Here is a 20,194-nt window from a genome sequence, read left to right on the forward strand (position 1 = left end):
AAATTTTTTTAAATAACTAATTTCTAGGCAACTCTAATAAATATATGGTCGTGGATATCCTTTGTTCTGCTGCTGTCTTAATGGAAAACTTATGAGTATGTATCTTAATGGTTCTAGGTCTATTTTCTCCTACAGAATGAAAAACTGGGACCTATCCTCTATCTTCATTATAAACAGAAGAATGTGTCCCAAACTCCTAATACCCAATATACTTTCATGGAGATACTTATATAGATAAAGGGATTCACACACACACACACACACACACACACACACACACACACACACACACACGTATTTTTTCCAGGAAGCTTATTATTTCTTTGTAGGACACATGCTGATGTATTTACTGCTTTGTGGTATCATTTATTTAGAGAAGGGCATTTTCCTGAGTGACCTATTTAATTTATACTGCAGTCAGTAGTGTATTTTAATCTCTTCTATGGTTCTAATTATTTCATGTACAGATTTCATGGCCCCTGCTTTGTTGTGGCAGGATACTCTACTTATATTTCTCTGAGTCACAAAAGCACTTCCATGGGGAATGAAAACATAACAAGCACACTGATACTGTTTGGATGTTCACAAACACCTCTCCATTTATCTTCTCTGAGATCAGTGCTGAACATCATTTTGCAAATTAAGAACTGATAAGGGATAAGCTATTTGCTATAGAATTCAGATTCTAAAGCTGAAAGCACTCTGGACACCTCCTGCTCAAGTGGTTTCTAACATCTTGACTTGCAATCTCTTTTTCTCAAAATACAGCTTATTTGGAATCTTGATACATAAAACAGAGGGATCCCCAGGCTTTATGGTGGAAGGGAATAGCTTGGGCCCCTTGTTCTGCTGCTGTCTTAATGGAAAACTATGAAAGCACTCCTCTCCATAGGCCATAGAGAATCACTGAAAATGTCAGTGACAACTGGTAGGAGACAGAGTACCAGAGGTTTTACATATAGTCATTTCTCAAACCCGTCCTCTTAAGATCTTACCATTCTCCCATTTTATAGGTACAAAAACTAAAAAGACTGTAAAAGAGACTAAAAAATTTTCCTAAAGTCAGTTGGCAAATAAGGGGATTTGAACTCATGTTGTTCAGTCCCTAAGTTCTTATTTTATCTCCTTACCACATTTGGCTTCCTGATCTAGATGTTCAACATGATGTTACTGGTTAGTTCATGCTGATCAGAAACTCACAGGTAAGTATTCATACATATGTATGGGTGGGAGAGAATGGTATTAGGCCTGTCATTTCCAAATATTACTTTCCCCATTAAGAACCTCTCACTTTCTTTGGGGGACTATAGAAAAGCTGCCTCAAAGAATAGTTCAGATGGAACATGGCAGAGCTTTGGGGATGGCCTGAAAACCCCCTGCTGGAAAACTGTATGTATTCGGCTTGGCATGACCCAAGCTATCTTGAGTGACAATACCATAACTGTCCCAGAGTAACCCTAATTAGTGTTTTCCTGCATAGTTTCCCAGCACACTGTAAATAGACAAAATTATTAGAGTAGGTAGAACTTGACAATCAGATCCTGGCACCAGGAAGGTGCTGACTCTTTGATATCAGCTTAAGGTAAGTCAGGCTTGGATGAAGTCACTTTTGCCCTAACCAATATACATGTCCCTCCTTCCGATACAAATTGTGGGAATCCACTTGTACCTGTTGCTGCCCAGGACCACACTCTGTTAGTAAGTCCACCCAATAAATGTACTCTGTGCAATTCTAGCTTTGTCTTCCTTGGGTTTCACAGCACCCTGGGGCCAGGCCTCATACACTGGGGCCAGGTAGTTCCAGAACAACATAGCAGTAATGCGTAAACAGTCTTCAACATAAAGCCCACTCCCTATAGCAAAGAGTTAATCTGACTCTTCCACTCATTCTGTGCTCCCCAAAATAACAATCAAATGGTTTGCATGAGTTTGTTTTCCTTGTGTGTGCTCAGCTCCTAAGCATCTTCCTGGCCAAGGGCTACTGACAATAAACAACCATCTCTCAGTAGTCTCAAACCCACCCCTACCTCAAGAGTCAGGTTCTGTCCTCTTCCTTCTAGCAGCCCCTCTCCTCTCCACCACTTTTTAGGCAATGCATATTTCTACGCATCCCACTCTGACCTTTGTAAATCTCCTTTGGGAGAAAAATCTTACCCATGGTTGATGTTTCCTTCCACATGGAGACGGTTCTGCTTATTTTGCTATCTGTTACAAGTTGAACTGTTTCCCCCAAAATTCATATGTTGAAGTTCTAACCCCATGAATCTCAGAATGTGACCTGATTTGGGCATAGGGTAATTGCAGATGTATTTAATTAAAATGAGATCATGCTAGAGTAGGTTGGGCCCCTAACCCAATATGACTGGTGTCCTCATAAAAAGGAGAAATCTGGACACAGATAATATACAGGAAAAATGCCATGTGAACATGAAGCAAGTCATGTACAAGCCAAGACAGAACAGATCCTTCCTCAGCCCTAAGAAGGAACCAACAATTCTGACACCCTGATCTCAGACTTCCAGACTCCAGAACTATGAGACAATAAATCTCTGTGAAGTCTCCTAGTCTGGGGTACTTTGTTACCACAGTCCTAGTGACTTAAAACACTGGCCTTTCTCCCTCCCAACTTTCATTGCCTGATGGGGAGTTTGAGAGAGAAACTGGGTATGTATGCCTGCCTCCAAAACTCCTGTGTTAATGCAGGAATGCTTAGAGGTGAAATGATTGGACCCTGAGAGCTGTAACACACTCAATCAACCTTAGTTTGAATGGCAGTTAAAAATTTGGGAAAAGACAAGTGAACTATTTATCATGACCTCTTCTCAAACCCCACTCCAGTCTTCTTATCTCCCTGGAGGCAGTGAGTGAGTCACCTCCCTCTTTCTCTGCTGTCTAATTCTGTTGCCATGGTATAGAACTCATACCCAGCTTTCCCAAGGCTTCTGCTTTTGACTGTCAGAAATTCAAACATGAACACTGACCGTTTCTCCCTCATTCTCATTTTGACAGTCCTATAAGTACCCCAAGTTAGCAGATAACTCAGACGACCACGCATAGGTTATGAAGGAAAGATATGCATGATTAGTATCTTGAGATATTGTCTTACTATATAATTATCTAAAACTAAAGAATGCATTATTTAATATATGTAACTTTAACAGTCACATAATAAATGATAAAACACTTGATGCTAAAGTTATCATATCATAAAATTATAACATGTTGCTGTCATTATGATTATCACATTCTGAGTCTTCTAAGAGGCACACCCTTCCTCCACCAATAGAGACCAGGTTGATGGGTAGGTGGTTGCATAAGGGTGTGGAGAGACTTGGGTGTATGCTCCTCATCTTATAGGCCTTCAATGCCACTAACATTATGTCATTAGATCAGAATTTTCTGATTCAAATGACATGGATACTGGAAGTCACTGTAAATTCTAGGAAGGAGAAGTATAAAGGAAAAGGAATTCAGGAAAAAAGTATCTCCAAGATGAGGGAACCTAAGCTCAAAAAGTTAGCTTGGTATTCAGTCACCTACTATAGATCTATTAGGTCCACATTCTCTAATACACCACAGCAGTTGCATAAAATGTTTCTGAGTGCTGTATGCAGCTACTGAAAACCAGAAATCTAAGGCCTCTACATCTTAAGTACCTCAGGGCTGCCTTTGCCAGTAAGGGGTGAATGTTTAATGCCTCCCACAATGACTTACAATATAATTCTGAATATTTCACAAGACACTTTTCCTAGTGAAGTGTTTGTCAAAGGTCTCCCAACTTTTAATGTGACTTCTGGACTAGAAAACAATTACAAGAAGTGTACAGTTCATCAGCAGAGATTTCATGCATTCCACCTATTCATCCCAATGAGGAGATTCTTATAGGACAGTTATTCTTGTCACTATTTTAATAGAAGCTGCTCACTAAGTATGAAGCATGAGATAGGGAAAGGAGAAAAGTCAATCCAATGGAACATTATCACAGCTGGGAGCAACTGGGACTTGATTCTTCTGAGGTGAGCCTCAGAACTCTCCATCTCAGGGAGAAAAGAGGAGAGCATTTAGCTACCAGCTCAGTCCTCCCATGGATCAAGGGTTTCTCAATGGGGTGTTAACTTGCTGGCACTTCAGGTTGCAGCAAAGCCAAAGTTAGAAAAGAGTGTAGTCCTTTCAAGTATAGTGACATTCATTCAGTATTTTGGTCAGGGATGATTAGGTTCGTTCATTCCAAGTCTCCCATCTAGCCCTTACCTTCCTCATTAGTACCTGTTATACAGTGAAAGATATAATCCTCTTACATTTACAAAGTCTGTAGTAATACAAATTTGTGAATAATCTGGTAACTCTCCTTTCTTATTAAAATGTTCTAAAGCCACTGGAAAATCAACCTTCATAGTTCAAGTACTTTGTTAAACCACAATACCTCTTTTTTCAACTTTTTATGTGGTGGCAGTATCCTAAAACTCTCAAACTAAATGCTATGTCCTAAGTATGTTTACATAGAGCTGTAAAATAGACTGCTGTTTTTATACCATGGCAATGAAGTATAGCAGTGTCAATGGTGCTAAGAACTCTACCAGAATCCAGCACCTAAATTGACTAATCTCAAACAAATTCAATGCTGTTTTATAAGACAATCTCCATAGCAACTGGAGAATCAGAGTAGAAGATTCTTGAAGTGAAAAGTTGCTCCTGATTTGCCAGATCAGCCCATGTTTTGACAATCTGTAATGAGGTAATCAAAGGGTCTCAAGACTACCATGCAAGTGTTGACACTCTGTGAATTTGTCATGGCACATGTCCTCCAAGTCATAAAAATACTTTTAAATATATCTATGAGGCTGATGATTGTAATCAAATTCATTAATGTTTTATATATTTGAAATGAAAAAAATAAAAATCAAACATGCAAAAGCTATTTTTTCATTTATATAACTTAGCATTTGATCTTTCTCATCTCCTAAACAATAACCTCAATTCATGTGGCAGGGCAAAAACATTATTTCATTTGGTTAATGACATTAATGACATAAAAACTACTCCCCTATCATTTATAACACTGAAGGTTATGGTCCAGACTTTTTAAGCTGAACATTCTGAGCCTACATAGGAGGTAGGCACATTTTCACTAGGAAATCCTAGGGAGAGTTTGTCTAAGCACTTCTACCTACCACTTCTCTCTAACACTCAAGCTTCCTCGTGAAAGTGAGTGTGCAGGCAAAAGGGTCATGTGACAGAGACCATGGTTCCTTCCTGCATGTGGAAGAGTGAGTAAGGGAGATGTGAAAACATAGAAAGCACAGAAGTCCACGGAAAATCACATGGAGAAAATATACAAAACTTAGAGAAGTCCAGAAATCCACACAAAATACCTTCAAAACTGAGAAAGAAACCAGTTAAAAGAGAGTGTTCCTAAACATTTACCAATGGCTCCAAATTCATAATTAAAATCACCATGAATTAGAGAAGTAAAAACTTCAGGTAGAGATGGAAGAGTAAGTCCATATGTTTCTTTCACTTCTACCAAAAACACTAAGAGAAAGATAGCAAAGAGACTGTTTAAAACATTTACTCAAACAGAAAATAAAAGAGGAGGCAATAGCACTGAAAGTTGGAGAGCACATACGACTGGTAAGTGACTTAGCAGACATCAGTCAGCAAAAGAGACAGCAGAGAAACAACCTGACTTGACAGGATGGACACTTGGAAACAGAACTGGTAAGTGCCACACAGACAGGCAGCTGCCTTAACTCATCCCTGCAGAGGATGCAAGAGGTGAAGCACAAGGTGTCTGGCTGGGAAGTACCATGCACAGTTTAGAGCAGGTGTGATTCATGAAAAGAGGGAAATTAAGAGATATTTACAAATTAAGTGCTGAGAACTTTTTGGCCTTCTTTCAGGACAGTGGCTGCTGCCTTACACTCTGAATTGAAGAAGATCCTTCTTCAGGGAACTTCAACTGTGGCAGGCGAGACCCGGGGCCTAGGGTTACGCCACGTGCATCTAAAGATGGTGACTGGCAGAGAGCAAACGGCGTCCTGATTATGCCTGGAGAAAGGCAGGAAGCGTTTACAATTGGCTGTATGATAATCAGTTCAGCCGCCTAGCGCGTGGACAGATATACTTTACATGTATGCTTGAGCTAGTGATCGCTTGACCTTTAACAGGATTGGATGGACATATGTGGTTACAATTGCTTATGCATGAGACTGCTTATATATTGAGGGGGTTATCTGAATAAACAGGAAGCTGCTTCATGAACTTCTGAAGAGTACATGTCTTTTGTCCCGCTGGTCGGGCCGTAAGAGCAAGAAGCGGTGGCAAGCCGCTTGGAGCAACCCAGGCTGGGAGCGGCGGTAATCCACATTCAACAGCCCAGGGGGAAGACCAAAAGAACATTGACATGGGAGTTCCCCAGAGAAACAACCCAGCTAGCTCACCCTACACCTTAAACCCAATATACACACTAAGAGAATCCACTTAGTATTCTGGTGTTCACTCAGATACCTACAAATGACATCTAAGGAAAGCAGGGGGAAAAAAAGTTCACTGGGGTTGGGGGACTACTGACACTATGCAAGAATAAAATGCCAAAATCGTCCTTTGTTAATGCATTCATGAGATAAGGCCAGGACATTATTTTAACAAAATAAATGGGACATTCAGAGAATAAATAAAAGCTCTTGGAAATTAATATAGAACAAGTGAAAATTTTACTGAAGTCTTGAGAAATAAAGTAGAGGAAATACACCAGAAAGTAGAGCAAAAATATAAATAAATATAAAATAAGAGAAAATAAAAGAAATGTAGATTAGTAGAAAATTTCTACTATAAAATAAGGCTTCCCAATCCCAGAAACCCCAAAGGTTGAATGTTCCTCTGATATGTGGATATGAGGATGCTGATTCATAATGGGGGTAGGAGATTTCGAGGAATGAATAGAAGTTCAGTGGATTAGATAAACGGGAACCAAGGGAAGGGAGGAGGATAGGAATAGGAAAGAAGGTAGACTAAATCAGACAAAACTTTCCTCTTCTTATATGAATATACAACCAGTGTAATTCCACATCATGTACAACCACAAAAATGGGAAGTTATACTCCATGTATATATGATATGTGAAAATACATTGTACTGTCATGTATAATTAAAAAGAACAAATAAAAATTTTTAAAAAGTACATAAAATAGGGCTTCCAGAAAGAACTGAGAAAATGGAAGAAATCATCAATGACATAATTTAAGAAAATTGTCCAACACTGAAGAACCAGTTTCAAGTACAAAAAGTATCTAGTATAAAGAATGAAAAGTGACCCACACAAAGACACATCACAGAAATTTCAGAACACTAGGAACAAAATTTCGTAAGCTTCCAGACAAATAATGGGTTACGTACAAAGGATCAAGAATCCTCCAGATTTCAGAAGTCTCATTAGCAACATGGAAATAAGAACTCAATAACACAATGTCTCCAAAATAAAGTTATTCTTACACAGAATTCTATACCTAGCCAAACTAACAATAAAATGTGATGATAAAATAATGGCATTTTCAAACATGCAAGATCTCTAAAGTGTACATCACATTTTTTTCTTCAAAGCAAGTAGAGGATATAGTCTACGGGGGCGGGGGGGAGAAGGAGGAGCATAAACTAAGAAAGAAAAAGAGGGAAATAAAAGTGATTCACATTCAGGAATCAGTGGATCTAATATGGAGAAAGGCAAAGACAACCCTTAAGATGGCAAAGGAAGATCCTATAATGACAGTATACTCAATGCACTGAGGGCAACTGGTCATTATTAGAATAGGTCAGAGAGTTCTAGAAGATAGTTAAGAAAATGAATTTGAAAAAGAGTACTCAATGCATGAACTGTTCTATCTGAATGCATGCATAAATGTAGTTATTGATAGAATTTGGGGTTGAACCAGTGATAAGTACAACCATGCATTGCTTATTGGAGATACACTCTAAGATATGCATCATTAGATTTTGTCATTATGAAAACATCACAAAGTGTATTTACACAAACCTAACTAGAATAGCCTACTAACCCCTAGACTATAGGGTACTACATACCATTGTATCTGCAGTGTCATTGACTGAAACATCATTATATAGTGCATTAATGCATATAAAATACCAAGTAAACAAATCATCAAAATGATAAAGAGCAACTCCAGCAAAAAGAAAGTTATGCAAAAAGTATAAAATAATAAAAGTCTAAATGATTCATTGTGGATAATGTTTACAGAGTTATAATAAAACCACTAAAAATTAACCCAAATTTTGATACACAAAGAGGAGAGAGGATTAGGAAAGGTGTGAGTGTGTGTGTGTGTGTGTTGGGGTGAGGGTAGAGCGAAACTAAATTCTCATTATCTTCAGTGAGAAGTCAATAGAAAGCCTAAGACTGAAAAACCAAGACATGCCAATTAAGATACCTGGACACAAATGGTATGCCTTTACGCCATGTACAATCAGAGAAACAACATGTATCCCATTTGTTTACAATAAAAAAAAAAAATATATATATATATATACTTTAAATATCACTTTAAAAGTGATACATAAGTTCTGTTAAATTGCAGGTCTAAAGATATACTTTCATATATTATACCACTTCCTAATTGGCATATACATTTTTTCCTGTACTCTACACAGAAATGTTGGATAAAGATAAAATTGTGGAAGTAAGCAGAATTTAAAATAATAAAATATATTTGAAATTTAAAAAAAAAAAAAAAAAAAAGATACCTGGAGTTACAACTTCAATAATAAGGTAAAGCACTGAAAGTACTTGGTTCTGAGAGAAGGAAACCGAAGCGGTGAGGGTAGGGAATTGGGAGGTACTTAAGATTTTTTTAAATAAACCCTATAGAATATTTTATTTTTTAGTCACATGCATAATTTTGATTTAAAAAATCAGGAAAGGGAAGGAAGGAAGAAACAAGAAAGGGAAAGAGGGTGGGAGGAGAGGGGAAATTTTAGAGACAAAATAGAAGTAAACATTAGATGTAACCTAATAGATGGAATGGTGGGTTTTTATAGAAAATGAAAGTCAAAGTCCAAAGTATTAGAAAAAACTCTATCAGCTTTAAATAAACATAGACTATATATATATATATGTATATATATATATACATATATATGCATATAACATACATATAAATATGTAATACATGTTTCTTCTGAGCTTTAAGCTATAAATCCATAGCCCAATGGCAGCAAGTGAGATGTGTGTCCATGTTATTTAAGTCCTCATTCTTGCACTGTTTGTATGGGAGGGATGATACCATCATACTACTTCTTTCTTCCCTAACCTCCAACCTCCTGTGAGACCTGCTTATTCTCTATTATCTTAAGCCAGTATTATCCTCCCAACCTGGTCCACCTGCTTCTCTACTCTCTGCCATTCTCCATTGTATTCATTTTCTATTATGCAGACAAGATGATCTTCCTAAACTCGAAGTCAATCATACTGTTTCCTTGCTGAAAACACTGCCATAGCTCCCACTGCCTTTAGGATAAGTTTGAACTCCTGAACCTGGCCTCCAAAGCTTCTTAACTTGGCCTCTTGAGCCTCATTTCTTAACATTCCCAAGAAGGTTTTTCCCATACTCCTCTGTCTCTAAGTTCTGGACCATCACACTGAAGTCTGCCCATCTTTGAATTCGGTCTGTTCTCACTTTTGCATTGCTTTTCCCTTTATTCTACAAGTTCTCCAACAAAAACTTATATGCAAAATTATATGTATGTGTTTCTCTTATGTATACAAAAAAGCACATGCATAAAAACTTACAAATAATGTTGACAGTGTATATAAAGTCCTTTAACACCAATTTTGGACCTACTTTAAGAAACCCTTCCTTAAGGTGTAAGTAGGCTCACAGCAGAATTTTTGTAAACAAAGCATATGTCAGGTACACATATTAATATTAACTGTGTTTCATGTCACCAGAATGTCCTGTGCTGTGCTCTGTCCCAAAGAAAGTTAACTAATTTATTTGAAAGTTGTTTCCCTGGAAAGGGGTTACTCTAGTGAAAAACATCTCCTCACTGTTCTGAAAACAGCAGGATCCTAGAATGTGAATAGTTCTGCCTCATAAGAATGCCTGAGCATGCAGTTACAGGAAAAAAAAAAAAAAACCTTAAAAAAATTTGGATGATATTAGATGAACAGCTGTGTAGAAAGGGGAAAGTAAAAATAAAAACTGCATGTTGGAGCATCAAAATAGTAACCATGTACAGTATATGACTGTTTTTAATCAGATGAAGATTGAAGCTATTACATTTCAAATCAAATGTTATAAATTAGTTCAAGAATGCAGCTGAGCTCTCATTTAATTAGAAATGTCCATGTTTAAATCATGAGGTACAGTAGCTGCCAATGAAGCAAAAGGGCAAGGGAAGGGAGAAAAACTGTGTCCAGACCCTCTGGTTCTCCACCGTCTCCTACACAGCAGGAACATCTGAGGGGAAGGGGGGTCTAGTCCTGATGTAAGGAAGAACTTCATGTACTAGCTAATTTGAGAGTTAATGTAATTGCCTATAATTGTTTTGAAGACAATTAAAATCATTATTCTGGTCTGGACAATTCTAAGCTCCTCGTTTCAGTGTGAAACATATTTTCCTCCATGCTAAAATTTTAACTCTTTCTTGGATCAAAAGTAAAGCAAATTTGGAGCTAAGATTTGCTTGGGAAATCACCACTTAGCTGTCAGGTCACATTAAAAAGCAGCATAGCAGTAAAGTTGCCCCTTTGGAAACAAGTCTCCTTTCCTATTTCTGGGGTTTGATGTAACTCAGCCAAAATCCAAATCGACATCCCAAATGTTAGACAATTCACTATTAAATAAAAATGAGGCAACATCATAGAGGGATTTTTGAGGTCATACAGAGAAGAATGCAATTATCCTTAGGCGGGCTTTTCCCCAAAGGTTATGAGCCTCTGCATCTCATAATTAACCATGGTGCAGCGAGACAGTCCAGGCAAAAAGGTCTTTCTTTTCTCCCAATTTGCCAAATTCAAAAGCACCTCAAGTGACACGGCTCACATTTTCCAAATTAAACTTGGCCCTAGGGTTGAAATCAGGCACATGACAGATCAGCTCTACAGAAAATCTTAGAGAAAGTTGTGCATAGGAAAAAAAGGAAGAAAAAATCAGAGGGAAAAGGGGTAGGAGTTTACATTTAAGTGGTTTTTCAACCTCACCATTACCCCTGCTCAAGAAAATAGGACACAGATGGGCAAAACAAGCCATCATTCTGTACTGAGAGTCAGAGAAACTCATTAGAAAGGACTGCTGTTTCCTCACAATCTACTGTGAATTTGTAAGAGACAAAATTATTGATGGCTTTTTTTTTTTTTTTGCTACATCCCACAGCAGGCATGGCATGGAAAGGGGAAGACTAAGTCACAAAGACAGTGTGCACCCTAACCCTTGTTGACATTATTCTTCAGGACTGACTTTTCCCAGGGAGTTGAGGAGTGATTAGCTTGTCACAGACTGTTTAGGTTTGTAAAAACAGTTTCCAACAGGAATAACAACCCAAAACTTTCTCTTACTTGTGGCCACAGCTCCACATTCCTCCACTCCAACACCAGAGAGAGCCTAAATGGGGATCAGGTCCACTGCTCCCAGGCAAGGGTGGACTCCTTGAACCTCCATGTCTATGACCTGGAAGGCCTCCAAGCAGGCAGCCAGAACACAACTGCCTGCCTAAAAATGTGAAATTGTAAAAAAAAAAAAAAAAAAAAAAAAAACCATTATTAAACTTTCAATTATTTCTAAAGAGGAAGCTATGATTTTTATTGTTCCACTAGCTGTTCTTTTTTCGTAATCTGTACTAAAGGTTTTTTTTCAACCAAAATAAATAATTGAAAAATAAAAGATTCAACATTTCCCCTCACCCCACCGCTCAACCATCATAAAACTTTGTATTTCTTCCAGCATTTTCCTCCCTAAAACGGAATAATTATGCAATGTTATTGGTCTTAAACAATTTTGTTACTTTTTTATAGTTGGTTACTTTTATTTTCTTCAATTTTCTCCAATTTATCTGATAAAATTTCTTTTAATTTCCAGAATGATTTGTAAGTAATTATATTAAGATATACAAAAAGTTCATAAAACTTTAGAAGTACATTTTAGTTTTGCTCTTATCTAGTAATTAACTGAATTATTATATCTAAATACATATTATAGACACCAAGAGTTTTGTTATTATTCTGAGTTTCCATTAGCAGTATAGTGTGATCATTTTCATGAAGATAAAAGCAGATTTTCCATCTTATGTTATGATTAACAGTCAAGATAATCTGTCTTATGCCTGCTGGGAGTTAGTGGTCAGCCCTTTAAACTTCAAGAAAACGTACTTTTCAAAGAAAACAATCTGCCAAATTGAAGGTTAGTTTATTTGAAAATATTTTGGGTCCTTTACCAGGCAATATTAAGATAAGATAGGCTTTTGTTCACAATTATGATTCTTCAAATTCAAGTTGTCCTACCAAACACTACAATATCCCTATGAGACATGAAGCTCATTTCATTTCAACCTATGGCCCAAATGAAGACTTCAGGCTACCAACCCAAAACATAACTGCTTAGCATATTTCATTCCATGTCAACTTATCAGTGACATCAAGGCTGACTTCAAAACTACAACTACATAGGTTAAAAACCTGAATGTATTACCCACAAAAGACAGTTGATCATCTTCAGCATAGGATGTTACTAACTCTTGGGCCAAAAGGTCCATTGTAACAAAGAGGAAACAGGAAATGTTTGAGATGTACTCAAAAGGGTGAAATAAAATTTGGGGGTAGACTCTTCAGATTTACACAGGAAATCAATAGTTAAGGAAGATACCTGAAGCCTACCCTTCACCAAAAATGACATATATGTAAAGTCAAATGAAACTCTTACCCAACTTATCAACAGAAGTTGCTATTGTAATAACTGATCTGTTGTAATCTTGATCAGAAAATATATTGAGCACTGATACTTCAGGATGTTTCTGCCCTGTAAAGAAAATATCACAAAAATGCAAGAATATTTTCTATAATGAATTTTTATACTTTCATTCTTCTGATACTATTAAATTAAGTCTGGTAGAAAAAACTCTGGGAAGGGAGCTTTGAGACACTGTTAAGAATGAAATCATTAGTAGTGATGCCCACTTCTTACAGCATCTTACGGATATCTAAGCTCAGACACACATTTGATACCCGAGAGTCCTTCTCTTCGCCTTGCCAAATTTGCAAAATTTTTCTTAACTCAGTCAAAACTTTCTGCCAAAATTTTCTTAACTAAGTCTAAGAGGGTAGTCCCTTTGATCAATGGTAAAATTGTATCATTCTAAATTTTGCCCCTTATCAAGCTCATCTCCTAAGCCTTGTCAATATTTCCTTCCAAAATCTAGAAATTAAACTGTATGGTCAGCATGTGAAACCTGGAAAAACTAGGATAGGCCAATTAGTGCATAGATCAGAGGTCTCTGGTGTGCATGCACCTGTCCATTAGAATCTGTTCTGACTCCACCATCTCCTTTCTAGAGGCCACCAACAGCTTTCAGATGTTAATGACTTCCAGCTTTTGGTGGCTTATGACTCACTTGAATGTGTAACCTGGAGGAGAAAGCTGCCATACCCTTGTATGGCAGCCATACATAAACTCCAAGTTATTTTTGAAGTTTACAAGCCTGGCCCAGGCTCCTTAAAACTCCCCCTAAAGCCTACAAAAGCAAATTCAAAGTGAAGGACAAAAGTTTTTAGGCAGTAATTAAACCTTTAGCTATGCTATTATACCTTGTCCCCCTGTCTCCTGGCAGCTTAACAACTAATCTTTTCAGAGAAAAGGAAAAAGAAGTTACACCCAGGAACTACAGCTTACAGCAGCCCTACACTATTAATTTTAATAGCATGAGAAGATAAACATATGTCACTTACTTAGAGTCAAAACAAGCACCTATAGAGCCCTGCCCTGGTGTAGGTCTAAAATTTATAACTCAGGTTCCTTTACCTAAGACCTTTTTTAGGTCATTTAAATGTGCTCACATTGGTTAATGAGAAAAAAATAAAGTTTATATAGTTTTATTCCACTCGCTTAAAAGTAAATGCCTTTAAATTATTTGTAAAACAACAGGTTCACTTTCTTAACTAGTGCTACCTTCCCTGCATTTTTAAAACTATAAAAGATGAGGCAAGAACAAAATCATGCAACCTCCTATTTTATCTAGTTTTTCAACATACTTTAGCTCCTGGAAAAAAAAAAAAAAGAAATGATTTATTTTTTTTTCTCATCCTAAATCATCTTCTGAAAGGCTTTTATTCTCAGTTTCGTATGATTCAATTGAATCAAATGCTGAAAGAATGAAACACTCTCGCCTGCAATTTCTTAAGCATGCATATAGGAAAAAAATGAGTGCTGGCAGGAGGAGCTGTCAGTATGAATCTCAGCGGAAGTAAATTGTTTGGGATTTGTAATGGAGTATAATAGCTATAATTCCATTTGAGCGGCTGCCACTAATAAGCTGATAAAAACTGTGAGATGAGACCCAGGCATCCATCAGTGTGTGTCTTCCACAAATGTCTCTGCACATTCACTCAATCACAGACACAGGTAACCCACTCCCATTAGATGTACTGTTTTTGACAATGAAGAGCCCAAGCTGGCTCTTCCCACAAAGAGCGTGCAAAAAAAAATAGCTGCACGCAGTCTCCAAAGGGGTTTTTAAATCAGCAATTATCAGGAGTTTTCATAGACATTTCCAGCTCAAAGTTGCAAGACAGTAATTTAAATGTGCTCCTAGTTAGAGATGGGCTGGGGAGAAACATTTCTTTCTCATGAAAACCACATAAAAAAATAACAATCATAAATCAAAATGTACTGTTGCAAATGCTTTAGGACTGTGACCCTAATGTTCACCTGTTGCCAAAAAGCTACTGACTTAATAAAAAGGCATTTCTATTTAAATGATTGGAAGTTTGTATATATGTCTTGGGTGTGAAAGTAAAAACAAATGATATCTAAATCATGTGTCATCACATGAACATTTTATGAAAGGTGAAAAAAAAATATAGCAGTATTTCTCATAGTAATATGGTCCCAGGGAGTATGGAGGCTTAAATTCTAGTCTTCTATGTTTTGGGGGGTTTATTTGTTTTGTTTATTGTACTGCAGATTGAACCCAGGGGCACTTAACCACTGAACCATATCCTCAGCCCTTTTTTGTGTTTTATTTAGAGACAGGGTTTTACTGAGTTGCTTAGGGCCTGGATAAGTTTCTGAGGCTGGCTTGGAACTCGATATCCTCCTGCCTCAGCTTCTCAAGTCACTGGGATTACAGGTGTGTGCCACCTTGCCCAGAAGAGTTCCAATTTTCTATTACTGAATTTCTGAGTGACCTTACATGCATCACTTAAACACAACTGCCTAACAGTTTTTTTTTTTTTAAACAGATAAAATGGACTAGAAATAATAATACTGTAAAGATAGCACAGGCTTTACTAGCAGGAGTGCTTTGAAAAGTGGTTCATGTTTGGCAAGTTTATTTTCCATTTAACCTGCTAAATAAAAAGCATAATGTACTACTCTGTTATTTTATTAATGACCAAAATAAAACGTCCGTGAGGGAAGTATTAGGCTTTTATGTAAATCTATCCTGAACAATTCACATCTCAGAGACTTATATAAATGTGAAGAGCCACACTGCTGAATTTGTGCAGACATTTAAAAAGGGTATCTGTGCACATCTGAGTTAAGTGATTTATCTCAGTATCCTGCAGTTGCTGCAGAGGAAGCTGTAACAGCTCAAGACCAAAGGGGAATTCTAGAAAGTGGTCTATAGATGTAGAGCACAAAAATGACTGTATCATCAAAACACTGCAATATCCACTTCAACTGTCTGTTGTCCCTACCATTTTTTTCAAAAGCTGCTTTTGCTATGTTCTCGACAACATATTTTTTTCTGGCTTCTGAAATGTTTAGTAAGCAGACAGCCAAACAGAGCCCCAGTCTGGAGGAGGACATGATTTTTCTGGAAGAAGAAGAAAAAAAAAAAAAAGACCCTTTATTTCAGTCTCTAGAGTTCATTCATATTTTCATGTTCATTAACCATAAAAATCACAACTTTTTAGAAATCTGGTAGTCATAATATGAACACTTCACTATTTTATTCCTAGAAAACATGTAAAAGTCTCAGACTAACTCAAACAGAATACCATGTGTATTGTTCATATGAACATGGTCATGCATGTATGAAATTATGAGCATAGTAACAACCCTGAAGATGCCTGGCAAATTAGCCTGGACTCTGTCATATAAGGGAAACATTTGCATTCAAGTATGTTATTTAGGCATGCTTTTTTTTTTTTTTTTTTTTTTTTTTTTTTTTTTTTGCAGTACTGGGGATTGAACCCAGGGCCTTGTGCTTGTGAAGCAAGAACTCTACCAACTGAGCTATATCCCCAGCCCTAGGTCTGTAATATTAACAGACAGGATCCATTTATAAAAACTAGAAAAACTAGACTTACTTGGGAAATGCATAAAAGGGGAATGAGGAAGATTAATATTATTTTTATGCCAAATCTTAAAAAGACTATTCTTGTGGCAAAAAAAAAAAAAAAAAAATTATATCCACAGGTCAGGTCATGGACATTATACAATCAAGAGGCCCATTTGGGTGCTCTGAATGACAACTATTTGATTGACTAAGTTCCTCTTTCTTTGATCTCCAAAGTTTTTATATCAGTTTAAAATTTTTTCACAGAACTCTGCTTTGAACTAAAACATGAAGCATATTCTGGTACATGTGACTGATCTTTTGTTGAAAATGGCTTAATTTCACAAGTTTTGTAGGTTGCATTGATTCAAGTGTTCTAGAATGGCATTTGTCAACTCATCTTTCCACACCTCAAACAACATTATGAACTAAAGGAATTAAAACACCTTAAAATATAAGAAAACAATTCCCCTTTTCAAAATCAGGCCATTGTAATGTTAACTTCTTTAAATATCATAACTAAAAATTAATGCCCTCACGAATTCATCTGACAAATTTTTGATGAGGGTCATTTTTTGTCCTGGAAATGCCACCACATGACAGACACTGCCGTTAATGGTGTCCAACCCTCAAACAAATGAAACTTACAAATTTAAGGTAAAAGGGAGTACAAATAATGGTGCTCTCCACAAATAAATGTGCTGTTTTCTGTTTACTAGGATTGTTAACCTGATCATCTTAACCTAGAGGGATGCAGCACTTTGGGGTTAGTTGAAGTGTGCAGGCAAGTTTTCATATTTTGACCATCATCTCATCAATGAAAATTTATAAAAATAGGATCATTAGGTTTTTCTAGACATTAATAACATTGTTGTAATCGAGCAGCTCAGACCTCTCTCCTTTCTGTGTAAACAAAAACTTGCTTTACACAAGGGGTGTGGGCGTCTTCTGGTTTTCATTTGTTTTCAGTGTGTTTATGTAGCTTAATTGTCTCATCAGGCACTTTCCCAACATAATTATGCTTTTTAACAAATGGTGTTTATGGCAACCCCTAACAGTGCAAAAGAAAGGATTAGTTTCATCCTCTCATTCCACATTTTGATTCCCTGTGGACAGCTAAATCACACAAAGATGGTGTTAGAAAATCTACCTTCACAGCAAAAACTGAAATGAGCGCCAGTATCAGGCGTTGGGGCAGTTTCCTCTAAGAGAGTGACCCAAAAGCAACCCCTTGCCCCATCCACTTTGCGGTTTGGGATCAGGAGATCCCAGTCCGCCCGCCCCTTCAATCAACCTTTGATGACTTCCGGCGAGCGAAAGCTGTCCCAGTAGGAACTAGCAGGCAAATGCCCAGTGAAGCAGTTAGCCACTGGTCCTTCTAGTCACCTGCTTCGGACACACACACCCGCACTGACGCTTTAAAGCCAGCAGGGAGCCGGCCGAGGGCGCAGGAGCGCGTGCTGCGGGCCAGAGCTCGGCCGCTGGGGCCCCGGTGTGCGGTCCCGCCTCGGCTCCGGTGCGGGGCGTCCCAGGGTCACACGGGCCGAAGGGTGACGCGCGTGCGGCCGCCCACCATGCCCGCGGCTGGCTGCTCGGGCGGGGCTCCGGGGCCTACGGACACGCTGGGCTAGGCAGTCGGGGAGAGGAACCGACCTGCGCCTGAGGGGCAGCGGAAAGCACGGCCGCCGAGCCGGAATCGCGGCGCGCGCTCGACGCGCAGCCTCCGCGGCGGCTCCGCCTCCCCGGAGCCCCCGGGCGCTCCACCCCGCGGCGCATCGCCCCGCAGTTCCTGCCCCGATGCCGGCGGACCGCGACTGCCAGGGATCCCGCTCTTCTCCGAATTGCACAATTCTCTCTTGCAAGTGGGTGACTGTAAAAGGGCATTAGGATCTAAGGATGAGGTCTTTACCCATAGATCGCACACCAGCAGGGGGCTCTTCGCTGGGTCCCTGAGGAGGAACACACACACCTTCTTTCTGGTATGTTTCCTCCCTCCCGAGACTTACTTTCCCCGAGTGCCGGTGACCGTGAACTGATTCCACCCCCAGACAAAAGCATTGCACATCCCCATTTAGTCTTACAAGGAGTATGAACCACGCTTACGCATTCTTTTTTTCTGAGCCAGTCAACCTTGAAAACACATTTCTCTTCCAAAATTTTAGGACCTGTTTTGGGTTGTTTTTATTTTTTATTTTTTTTAATGTAGCCAGGATTAAATGTCACCATTTTGATCCAATTTCGCTCCTGAAGTGAAATAATTACTAAATAACTACTTTGACGGAATAAATTAATTTTTAAATCTATTTTTTATTTTCTAATTATAATTTTTAAACACAGATTTGAGGAAATTAACATTTTTGTGGACATTTGGTTTCTAGCCTAATGTGGCATAAAAATAAGTAACATAACGAGTGTTAAAAAAAATCAGGTTCACGATGCTTCTCACATCATCATCATTGTACTTAGATGTCACAACAGTATTATGTGCGATTATGTCAGATCCAGCCTTCTCCATCTCGGAGTGTTGGCAGGTAGGAGGGTTGTTGGCAAGAGGAGGGGTGTTAACCTCAGGATCCTGGATCCATTCCAAGGCTGGTAATTACATTCTGCCAGCCAAAATTCATCCCATAATTTTAATTGGATAAATCCTTTCTGGCCTAAGCTACTGCTATGCCTGTCAAACTGTTGCCACATTTCACCCCAGAGGTGTCTGTGTTTTAGTTGCAAGAATCAGTCCCTTTGAGGTTGGCTTATCAGTTTAAATCCTCAAAGTGCTTTGGGAGCCTATGGAATTAAAAATATATTTGGGTATTTTTTTAATATTGAATCTGCATAGAAATGCAAGCAATAGATATTCCTATGGACTGATACTCATCTAATGTCAGCATTCACTAATTTGGGGAGCTTTTCAGGCAGATTTATGTCCCTCACTTTCTTTGTGTTTCCTGTTGAAAGATTGTCTTGCCTATGGCTTTAGCTTCCGTTTTCAAAAAGTAACTGCAGTGTCAAAGATTCCTTCCATGGTGGGACGAAAAACTGAGGCCCTTTATTTCACCTTTCCAAACAATCAAACGATAAAACTGCTTGTTAAAATGAGACAGCATGGTAGCATTACATGTAGTCTTATCATATCCCTACAGGGAAAACCACATGACACGTAGGGCCTTCTAACTAGCAGTAGCAACTGCCAAAAGGAAAGCGTCTTCTTGCATCTCCTAATCCTCTCTGTGAGAAACTCTCACACACAGGGTAACTGGGGCACTAACATTCTGGAAGCATCCCTACTCCACTTTGCTCACTTCAAACACAATTGGGTAGAAAGCAGGGTCCCGTGTTCTTTGTAGAAGGCAGCATCTGCCCCTGCCTGAGGACCACAGCATGTGTTTTTGGAAAAGACAAGACAGATACTACCACTTCCCATGAGAAGTTTATCAGTAAGATTGAAAATATTAGTTTATTTTCTTCAAGAATAGAAAGTTATCACTGGTGTTAGTTTAGCTCTACCGCATGCAGTCCTGTCCAGATCCTTATTTACAAGAGCTTCATGTTATGTTTATAATGTGCCCACATCATCTCTCATTTTTATTAAACTTAATATTCTTTGGAGGAATATTTCAACCTTTTGAGTTAATGAATCATACTAACTCCTAACAACTCTTGCTAAATTCACCTTTTGGGCATTAGTGCTTTT

General features: G+C 38.2%; 1 protein-coding gene across 1 annotated transcript in view; it reads right to left on the minus strand.

The window, feature by feature from the left end:
- FTCDNL1 (formiminotransferase cyclodeaminase N-terminal like) overlaps window positions 1-16,161 on the minus strand; it is a 65,405-nt gene extending 49,244 nt beyond the window's left edge. Inside the window, exons 1-3 of the mRNA XM_079133114.1 lie at window positions 15,920-16,161; window positions 12,927-13,022; window positions 11,567-11,716 (exon numbers count right to left, since the gene is read on the minus strand). Coding sequence (XP_078989240.1) covers window positions 11,613-11,716; window positions 12,927-13,022; window positions 15,920-16,031 — 312 coding nt within the window. The 5' untranslated portion in view covers window positions 16,032-16,161 and the 3' untranslated portion in view covers window positions 11,567-11,612. The remainder of the gene's footprint in view (window positions 1-11,566; window positions 11,717-12,926; window positions 13,023-15,919) is intronic.
- Between the last annotated feature and the right edge of the window lie 4,033 nt (window positions 16,162-20,194).

Source organism: Sciurus vulgaris (assembly GCF_902686455.1).
Source record: "Sciurus vulgaris genome assembly, chromosome: 3".
NCBI classification, from domain to species: domain Eukaryota; kingdom Metazoa; phylum Chordata; class Mammalia; order Rodentia; family Sciuridae; genus Sciurus; species Sciurus vulgaris.